At 31.7% G+C, this 10969-nt stretch overlaps 1 protein-coding gene across 5 annotated transcripts in view; it reads left to right on the top strand.

Annotated features, from left to right (window-relative positions):
- LOC107444022 (sulfotransferase ssu-1) overlaps positions 1-8770 on the top strand; it is a 44007-nt gene extending 35237 nt beyond the window's left edge. For 3 of the 5 annotated variants that reach the window (XM_071178830.2, XM_071178829.2, XM_087165645.1), the window contains one exon: positions 7658-8770. In XM_071178830.2, the coding sequence (XP_071034931.2) occupies positions 7672-8637 (966 nt within the window). In that variant the 5' untranslated portion in view covers positions 7658-7671 and the 3' untranslated portion in view covers positions 8638-8770. Of the gene's footprint in view, positions 1-859; positions 1282-1937; positions 3444-7657 lie in introns of those variants that run through there. The other 2 variants (XM_087165647.1, XM_087165646.1) reach the window with 2 other exon arrangements.
- Positions 8771-10969: the final 2199 nt, after the last annotated feature.

Below are 10969 nucleotides of genomic sequence, written 5' to 3' on the forward strand. Positions count from 1 at the left end.
AATTTAATAAAAGAACTTGGATGGCACGTGATTAAACGCATTTAACTGTATCTGAAATCATGAAGTTTGTTTACAAATTGCTATGGAGAATAGAACACCGTTAACATTGAAAAGTGAAGTCTCTATAAAAATCTATGAAAAATCAAGGGATGGGAGAAAATTAAAAAACAGGGTTTCGGGCAATAAAGGACATTTAGGGGAACAACAAATATAAAAAATAGATTGAAGCGAGAACAATAAGACATTAATTACAATGACCAAAGTCAGAGTTTACAAATGGTAAAATTTAACACAGCGATAGCCTATTCACATTTACGACACTTTTAAAATGATATTGAAATAAAGAGTACCAGACCGCCGGAAGATATATAAGTTATAAAAACTGAAAGATAATCGCATGGGCGAATGAAATGATGTGTTATAAGTTAAAAATGGAAAAGTGTTAGTAAAAATAATTGATTTCAAAATTACCATTGAAATCAGTTAGCATTGAAAGACATGTTAATATGGCGGTCTGGTACTCTAAGCCTACATCAATGGAACATCAAAAACTGAAAATTAAAAATGGATAAATAGACCTCCCTGAGGCTGGAAAGGACTCACCGTAGATGCCTTTGGGAATTACATGTTGTTTTTATGTAGATTTAGCTGGGTAAAAGAATTATATGATGGTTTTAAAAGAATATTTATAGAGCTCCAAAGAGTTGTTGCATCAAGCGTGGGAACTAGATCTCTCAAAGTTCTATGGTATACTGCCATACAAATCTTTAAGGTTACCATTGGCCTATGGTATACTGCCATACAAATTTCTGTGGTTGCCATAGGCCAATGGTGACGTGCCATACAAATCCTTATGGTTACCATTAGTCTATGGTATACTGCCATACAAATATTTATGGTAGCCATAGGCTTTTGGGGTTTTGCCATACAAATCTCTATGGTAACCATAGGCGTATGGTATCTTGCCATATAAATTTCTATGGTAGCCATAGGCTTATGGGGTTGTGCCATACAAATCTCTATGGTAGCCATAGGCTTATGGTGTTGTGCCATACAAATCTCTATGGTAACCATAGGCGTATGGTATCTTGCCATACAAATTTCTATGGTAGCCATAGGTTGCCATAGATTACCATAGGCTTCTCTATGGCAAATTTTCCTAAGGGATTTAATTAATCAGAACTCATTATTTACAAATATCGAAGCCTCGATTATTAAATATTTCTTCAGGATTCTGATTGAAGTTATGATTTAGTTCAGGATTTAGCTACTTCAGATAAGGTAAATGTTATTTAATTTCAATAAATTAAGCTAATGTTTAAATCCCCTTAGGAAAATTTGCCATAGGTTTGCCATAAAAAAATGCCATAGGATATTTTTATGGGGTTTTGCCTATGGCAAAAATTTTGCCATATACGTATGGCAGAATTTTGCCATACATGTATGGCAAATTTTTGCCATAGGCAAAACCCCATAGGAATATCCTATGGAACTTTTTTGTATGGCAAAGTTTTGCTATAAGTGTATGGCAAAAGTGTATGGCAAAATTTTGCCATAGGCAAAACCCCATAGGAATATCCTATGGCATTTTTTTATATGGCAAATTTTTGCCATAAAACTAAGATGTGCTACAGTTTATGAAGAAATATTTTTCCATAGGTTATGGTATACCTTTGCCATACAGCTATGGCAACATTTCTCGTTGATATTTTACCATACGTCACAAAATAATTACTTACAAGAATCTTTCGCAATGGATATTAAAAATGCAAAACTTAATAATTGTAGAATAAATATATATCCAGAAAGCTTTTTTTAAAATTTCTTTGATAAACTTCTCCTGTTTTACTTGCAGAATCCTTTTTGTATGCGGTTCTTATTCAAATAAATTTCAAACAGTTAGTACTAACCGCTAGAAAAAGGGTCCTGTGAACGGAGCGAGTGGGGAAAATATTGGTTATGTTGATTAGGAACAAAATATATTGAGTACAGGCAACTAATATTTGTTAAAGCCGTAAAAACAAGAAAATAGACAGTGGGTCCGGAGGTCGGAGCGAGTATAAAAAACGTTAATTTGATTGATTGGTATCATAATTAGTTAGATAAGCCTCAGATATTAGAGGAATCTAAAAGAACGCGAAGTAAAATAACGGTCCGATGGTCGGAGCAAGTATGAAAATTCTTTAAATTTTGATATGTGATACTAAACTAAAAATTAAACAGACTACTAAAACAATAAAATACTATTAAAACTCAAAAGATAAAGAGTGGGGCCGGTGGTCGAAGCGAAATTAGTTTAAAATAGATCAAACGGGACAAAAGCTGAATATGTAACGGTGCAACCAGTGGTGGCATGTGAACAAAATTTTATCCATAAAAAATATGGTATTAGACTATGAAAAGCTAAGAATAGAAAACAGGCTAAATTAGTTGATCCCCTACTAGTGAGGGATAAAAAAACTCAGAAAATTTATGTTGAGTTGTGTTAAGCACATTTAGAAAAGAGAACACAATATAGAAACATTGGTAAATACAAAACATGTTTAAGACATGATTAAAATTGGTGAAATTAATAATTGTTATTGACAAATTTACACTTGGTCAGGGATAGTAAATAAAAATTAATTGGGTATAGGGAATCACTATGACGAAAAAGTTGTAAACTTAAGGAAAGATTAAATTGTTAGAAGCATTTTTGGTTATAGCAGCAGATGATATGGCCAGGGACTGTTCAGTTGATGATATTGAAGCAAAACAATTGTCAAACAGTAATCCAGCAAATCTAGTTAAGTGATGACCCTAAGCTATGTATAAACATGTAACAGAACATTGTACAAATATATGTGAATACTTAAGAAATATTAGTTGTAAAATAGTAAAACACAGAGACATGATAAAAAACAATTTAATGGCATGCAAAAATTAAACACAAAAAATAAATATAAAGCCCTAACATATGTAAGATAATGTGAAAAAGCATTGCAAGAACCTAAGTGGAATTAAAATAAAAAACTAATGAGAATGTAAACGCTGATAAAAGTACCAGACAGCCGGAAATTAAAAAACTTAATAAATTCAGATAGATAATCGCATAGGCGTTTGCAATAAATTGTTTTTGACCAAGAATGAGATCGAAAAAATATTCAAATAAGTAGCCAAAGTTTGCGAAAGATTCCACTTGTAGTGGATGACACGTTAATATGGCGGTCTGATACTCTAAGCCTAAATCAATGGAACATCTGATTTTAAACACTCAAAAATGGAAAAATTGGCCACCCGGAGGCCGGAAAAGACTCACCAGGAATGCCTTGTGGGTTTACATGTTGAATTTAATTAACTTCGGGGTGAAATAATGGATATTTATTTCTTTTAGAAGATGTTTTTGAGGACTCCGTAGAAGTTGTTGTTTCGTTGGTGGAGATCTAGATCAACTTTTCTCTATGGTATACTGCCATATAGAGATACTGCCATATAGAGATAGATAGAGATATGGTATATCTCTATGGTATACTATATGGTATACTGCCTATGGTATAAAGATTTGTATAAATCTTTAAGGTTACCATTGGCCTATGGTATACTGCCATACAAATTTCTGTGGTTGCCATAGGCCAATGGTGACGTGCCATGCAAATTCTTATGGTTACCATTAGTCTATGGTATACTGCCATACAAATATTTATGGTAGCCATAGGCTTTTGGGGTTTTGCCATACAAATCTCTATGGTAACCATAGGCGTATGGTAACTTGCCATATAAATTTCTATGGTAGCCATAGGCTTATGGGGTTGTGCCATACAAATCTCTATGGTAGCCATAGGCTTATGGTGTTGTGCCATACAAATCTCTATGGTAACCATAGGCGTATGGTATCTTGCCATACAAATTTCTATGGTAGCCATAGGTTGCCATAGATTACCATAGGCTTCTCTATGGCAAATTTTCCTAAGGGTCCATATTTTATAACAATACAAAAAGTGCCTTTATGAAAAAGTGATTGTGCATTATTGTTTAAATTAAGTGGACGTTTTCTGACTGCAGTTACTACCTTGTTGTAGTAAGAATAAAAATGAAAGCATGATTTTAGATCCAAATATTTATTTTTTCTATATCTTGGCTGATCATCATATTAACAGTCGCTAACGGCTACTAGAGAAATATAACAAGTCATATTGTAGTTACTTGATTGGGTAGATAAAAGTAAAAAAAATTGATAAAAGTAAAGGCATTTTTTATTATTTAAAAAAATTGTTTTAGCTTTTAAAATCTGCCATTAGTTTATTTCAATTTCTAACTTTTTTAAGTAACGGAAAAAAACGAATTTTCTGAGGAAATAATTGCATTGTTACGAGTTTGTAAATATTTGTATAATTTTGTGAGTATTCTTTTGTTAAATGGTAAATATCTGAAGTGGACTCCAAATGAACAGTTTAATTTGAAATTTTTCAAGAAAATCGAGTATTTCTAACGTAGTTAAGAAAGAAAATAACGCCTTTATTTATTTCTTGTGGAAGACTCGGTTTGGCGACAATTTTTGCCGATATGGAAAAATTTCGGTTACCATTTTGCGAAACTTGGCATCCCTTTTGGCAGCAAAATGATTGTTCTGGAAAATTCGAGTTTTGAAGTGATGGGACTAATCAACACCTCCTAGAAAAGAGTAGGCCTCTGCACGGGTTACCATAAATATCCTTTAGTAGTCCAAACGTAATGACATATGTCGTATTTTCAACCACTGCGCAGCTTAGTACCCGGAACGTAATGACATCTTTCTTATTTTTCATCTACTGCGCAGTTAACTTCGTCACATCGGACTACTAAATTGATCCGTGCTGAGGCCTTCATACTTCTAGGAGGTGTTGGACTAATACTCACGGAGTTATACGAGAATTTTCTTGAATTGCATCGAAAGTTCTGATATTTCGTCGGCAAGCCTATATAAATAGGAGTGCGCCTCGCCCAGTAGAGAGTATTAATCTGTTTGTGACGGTAGCTGTGTTCTGACTTGAGTTAGTTCATTGACTCATCTTAGATTGTTAAGCTTTTGCTTTGTTGTGTACTACACTTTATTTGAGCTGTAATTGAGTGCAAAAAATTGCTATTTTCTGGAAAATTCAGCTATTAAATGTTTGGAATCTTAAGGACTGTTTTATTAATCTCCAATAGTATACGGTAACAAGTGACCAAAATATTTAATTTTAAGCAATCAATGTAATCGATATGTACGATTCTAAGCAGTCATTTTTACCAGCAATCATAATCAACGAATAATATTAAAAATAGTTACTGCGAGAATACATAAACATGTTGTACATACATGAGCACTTAAATACACTATATGTCTATGCGTATATATATGCACGAAAGAGCACTGTATATAAATGCTTGCATGAATAAGTAAAAAAAATTGAATGCTTACATACATTCTAATCCTTACATAGTTCATAGTGCATAGTATTTCCGTACTTACGTACATTTTATGTTCAACTGTACATGCATACGTAAGTAGGACACACTGTGTATTTAAGTTTGCATGCATGTACACAAAGTATGTAAGCAAACATACGTATGTGTGCATAGATACACATACAGTGTACGCATGTACATAATGTACCTGCACACATAAAATGTATGTAAAAATATACAATGCGCAATGTGTGTATGTAAAAATATACATACGTACCAGGGGTCTGTCCAGACATTTTGTGAAAGGTCCGTTTTTCGTGAAATTGTGAAAAAATTACTCAACCAGGGTCCGCTTTTATGAATTTGTGCAAATAGGGACCGGTTATTGCAAAAATTTTTTTCAAGGACTTTTTAAATTGTAAATAGATACAAGATTATGCTCGGCACTGTAAAATTATAATAAAAAAGATAAATTTTTAAAAATAAGCAGCAATTGTTGCTTCTAAATTAGAGATGCAACATTTGATATTTAGCCTATACTGCTGAACGCAGAATATTCATTTCGGACGAATAATGGAAGAATCGTCTGCCGAAGACAAAACTTAATTCGTTTACATCCATCTTTCTTGTTTTCTGCCCAAGGAAGGGTTTATTCGATTAACAAAACGATAATGAAGATAAACAAATTTGTGAAGGGTCCAATTAAAAGAAAAACCATTTTGTGAAGGGTTCGTTTTTAAGTTAAAATATTTTGTGAAGGGTCCGCTTTTAAGTTCCAAATTTCCTCTAAACAGACCCCTGCGTACGTATATGTAAGTACATATGCTTACGTATAATTGTACATACAAAACACGTACAAAGGAATATATACAATACGTATGTTCATACAATATACTTGTAATCGGGATTACTATTTTCAATGTATGAATTCACGTAAGCAAAATATATGTATATACAATTACACATGCAATCGGCATATATATATATATATATATATATATATATATATATATATATATATATATATATATATATATATATATATATATATATATATATATATATATATATATATATATATATATATATATATATATATATATATATATATATTGTATATATTGTATATATTGCAACTTGCTATGAAAATAGCATAGTGCTTGCATTTTTTACTGGTTATTCAAAATTTATTCAGAAAAATTAGTCATGACTGATGAATTTATTCATCAATCATTATTCAAAAATTTACATAATGAATGATGAATAATGACTAAATTTACATATGAATAATCATTCAGAATAAATTTATTCTGACTAAATTTTTGTCAAGAATAAAATTTCCGTGAATGATGCCCATCACTGCTTGTAAGGAATTATGTGCGCATTCTTCCTTTAATTTATAGCGGAAGCTCATGTTAACTTAGTTTAATTGTAAAGATCTAACCACTTTTGTAGTGGGAGAATTTATTGAAATTTGTGTGCTAATGTGCGAAATACGATCAGAATTTCTTTAATTATTATATTAACATTTTAATGGTCCATTTAATGCTTGCAAAGGTAAGCTAAAATATTTTTGGAATTGAAAGTGTGATATGAGAATGAAAAACTCAAATAGCTTGTTAGATAACATTTAATTAAATTGTAACGCAATTTTTCATTGTAAGTATGTTAATCCATTAGGTGTCATAATAAAGTAAGCAATTTACTGAATTTTATTTACTTATAAAATTATTATGCATATTATAACTTTTTACAAGTATTTTAAAAGTATTACATGGTCACCAGTTTTATTTCAACTTAGTTTATCAGTGCTGAAGTTATTAAGAGATAAAAACCTGAACAAAAATTTTCAAAATAGTTTAACATAGAATTTCAAAAGTTGGTGGTAAGTTTACTTATTACGGCCTTATACATGGTTCAGTTACTTAATTCGAATAAAAAATATGTGAATGTAATTAATCTCATTTTCCCTTTTAAATAGTTCATTAATGTGAGTTTAGTAGGTTCAACTAATGTTAGTTAGCTCCTGACAAATGTAGCTCCAGCGTGAAAACGTGGTTTCATGTTGGAAATCCTGCGTGGTTTGAGGCCTGTATATCTGTTGGAGATCATCCCAGTCTAAATTCATTTTTTTGGATTAATTTTGTCACCACTGTTTCATACCTTACGACTCAGATGAATGTTATGCGCAATTATGAGTGTGTATATACCATAACTTCTGAATGTTAATTTGCAAATGAATTTATTTCAGGAACAACAACAATTATGGCTTCAACAACAGAAATCGTGTCGAAAAAACCGTTTTATTTGAAAATGGATGGCATTATATACCCAGGTGTCTTTTCACAAAAATGTTTCCGTGAAGCTATGGATTACAAACCTCAAGCGGAAGACGTTTTTATCGTGACTTATCCAAAATGTGGGACAACATGGATGCAAAATGTAGCTCTTTACATTTTTCGTAAAGGAAAAGAGCTTGAAGAAATGTCTCAGTTTCTGAGGCATTGCCCTTTTATAGATATGTGTGGCAAGGAGAGCATTGACAAGATGCCAAGACCTGGTGCATTTAAAACTCATCTTCCTTATACCCATATGCCATATTCCTCTGAAGCAAAATACATTTTTGTTGCCCGCAATCCCAAAGACTGCGTCGTGTCTCTTTTCCACCACACTAGAAATCAACCTGGATTTATGTACTGGGATGGTGAGTTTGATGATTTTTTCGAGCTTTTTATGGCTGGTCAAGTAGAGTTTGGTGACTACTTTGATCACTTATTGTCTTGGTACCCACATAGAAATGACCCCAATCTTTATTACACCACTTACGAAGATATGAAGAAAGATATAAAGAAAGTAATTGTCGATATGGCTAAATTCCTTGGTGATGAGTTCATTGGCGCAATTGAAAAAGACAATTCAGTTTTGAATAACATCGTGAATTTTAGCAGTTTTGAATACATGAAAAAGAATTTTGGTGAAGTATATAATTTAAAACCAAAGGAAGGTGAGACACTTACGGAACCAAACACTTATGAAGGTTTGCAGCATGTCAGGCATTTAATTTCTGAAATAGATTTGCCGAAAGAATTACCTGAATTAAAATTTATTCGGAAAGGAATCGTTGGAGACTGGAAGAATGCTCTGACTGAAGAGCAAGCTGAAAGGCTGGATCGGAAGTTTAAGGAGAAAACTGAAGGGACAGATATTCCGAATTGGTTTTCCACTTCATAAGAATGATTACTACATATGTAAATACTGTTACACATGTTAGAATTGTGGAAGTTATTAGAACATAAATTTCATAAGAAAAAAAAAACTTTTAATTTAGTTTATGTTAAAAATGATTAAAGAATATTGAACATTAGTTATGACATATTTTCTTAGTTGCGGTCGATCAATTTTTCTTAAGTACACTAAGAAAAAAAGGGAAACAAAATTTTAGTTTAATTAAATCATATAAAGTAAACTACGTTTAACTAACTTATACAGGGTTTCTTCATGTCTTACATTTTATAATAGTGATAGTAAAATTACGTTAATGCCAGTTAAAAATTCCTTTTTTTTAAAGGTCCCACTGTAGCGTTTAGATATCTGACACGTAAATAAGCCAGGAGACTCAAAACGAAAATGAAGAAATTTAAAAATAAAGAATATCTATATATTTGAACTTCATAATTGTTTAGTTAACGAAAAATAAGATAATTAATAAAAATTTCGTTTTCAATTTCTTAAATTCTTCTTAAAGTTTTTTTTTACGACGGTTAAAATACCGTAAAGTTTTGCATTCATTGTTTTTCAACCATAATAGTTGTAAACGGTTTCAAAACCGTATTGGCAAAAAGTGTTCTTATGTTAACATAACGGTTAATTGGATGGATAAACAACTCCCGGTTATTTTACCATTACTTTAGTGTAATTCTAACAGTGTGCATGAAGCCCTCATTACTTCTTAACTATTAGTTCCATCAAAACAATAATAATTCTATTCTCTTCATTCGATTCAGCATAAAAAAACATCAAAGCGACACCAAACTTCTCCAAATAGCAAGACTTATATCCTCTTATCCCTGTCCTCACTTCATCATAACTTTCTGAGAAAGAATATAAAGTAACCCAATAACTCGAAATTATGTTCATATCATGTACTTACAAAAATGAAGAATTCATTGCTTTTGCGAAAAATTATAATAAATTTTTATAATATATCGCTCCACTATCTTAACTAAGTCAAAGTAATTTCATACTGATGACAAAAATAGCATTTAATTAAATATTTGAAAAATAAAAAGCAATATTCACATATAAAAATATGTAAGATCGTGAATTTCATAAATGTTTTATTTTCTTTCATATTTGCAACTTATACTACTGTTATATAAATCAAGAGATCGAAATTCTAAAAATAATGTAATAATATTATAAATAAAATAAAATTATGTACCCTGGCTCTAATCTATATATTAACAACTCGTCGCTGATATGTTAGCAAAATTAAATAGTACCTTGCGCTCTGCAACAAATTAAAGATTTTGCAAACATTTATTCTTACTTATCAATAAATTGAATCACTTGGTTTTTGTTCAACCCGGTTCAATGTTTCGTTCGATATTTTTTTCATCCATTTCGTTCCATTCATTTATCTTTTCTTCAACTCTATCGATGGAAGGATCCAAAAAATGACATAGTCGACGAAATCAACGAATCGGCAAAACTACCCAGTGCACTAAGAAAAATTTCTACAAAATAACACTGTTGAGAAAAAGACTCATTATGCTTAGTTATCAGAGGATAATCCTCGTTCATAAATGAGCATTGCTTTATTAAAATTTAGGTCTCCGTTATACGCTCACCATCTTATTGTCAGTTTATTTTATTTTATTTTATAACCGTCGTTGAACAGCCGACCCAATTTCATGGGTTTACGACTACTTACGTTTAACTCCGTAGCCTTGTAGTTTTGAACCAATCCAGAAGACAAGGAAACTCCTAGATCAGTACCCCCAGAGGTATTGATTTGTTGTGGGAACATGGAGGACTTTGAGACTCGACAGATTTAACGTGCATCAGTCACCATTTACTACACGGGGAGTCTTCGACCGGCGAGGATCGAACCCACGACCTCTTGTATATGGGCCCAGCGTCCTACCGACCAGAAAATTAAAAATATAATTTTCAGTTCTAAAGTTATTTCTGTATCCAACAATATCGCATTGATTTCGTTGATTAATCGCGTGTGCATATTTCTATTTATTATGGTTTATTAATTCAGTATATTTTTTCCCCTTTATCTCTTACCTTACTTGCTCTATAAAGAACCATTCAAAGTAGTTACAGCAAGTACCTTTACCATGCTAATATATAAAAATCTGTTATAGAATTAAATGAGAACAATGAAACTCAGAAATAAATATGCTTAAACGGCAACTTAAATACCAAATGTGCAGGTATTTCATATCTTTCGCGTGATGTACAGCAAAAGGTGTAGTATTTAAAATTTGAAAAAAAAAATGCCAAATCTCTGGCAATTGCAACATAGAATACTCATTTCGCTTTAGATTAAGTT

Source organism: Parasteatoda tepidariorum, chromosome 6, assembly GCF_982258835.1.
Source record: "Parasteatoda tepidariorum strain Cologne lab strain chromosome 6, Ptep-v5.0, whole genome shotgun sequence".
Classification (NCBI taxonomy): Eukaryota; Metazoa; Arthropoda; class Arachnida; order Araneae; family Theridiidae; genus Parasteatoda; species Parasteatoda tepidariorum.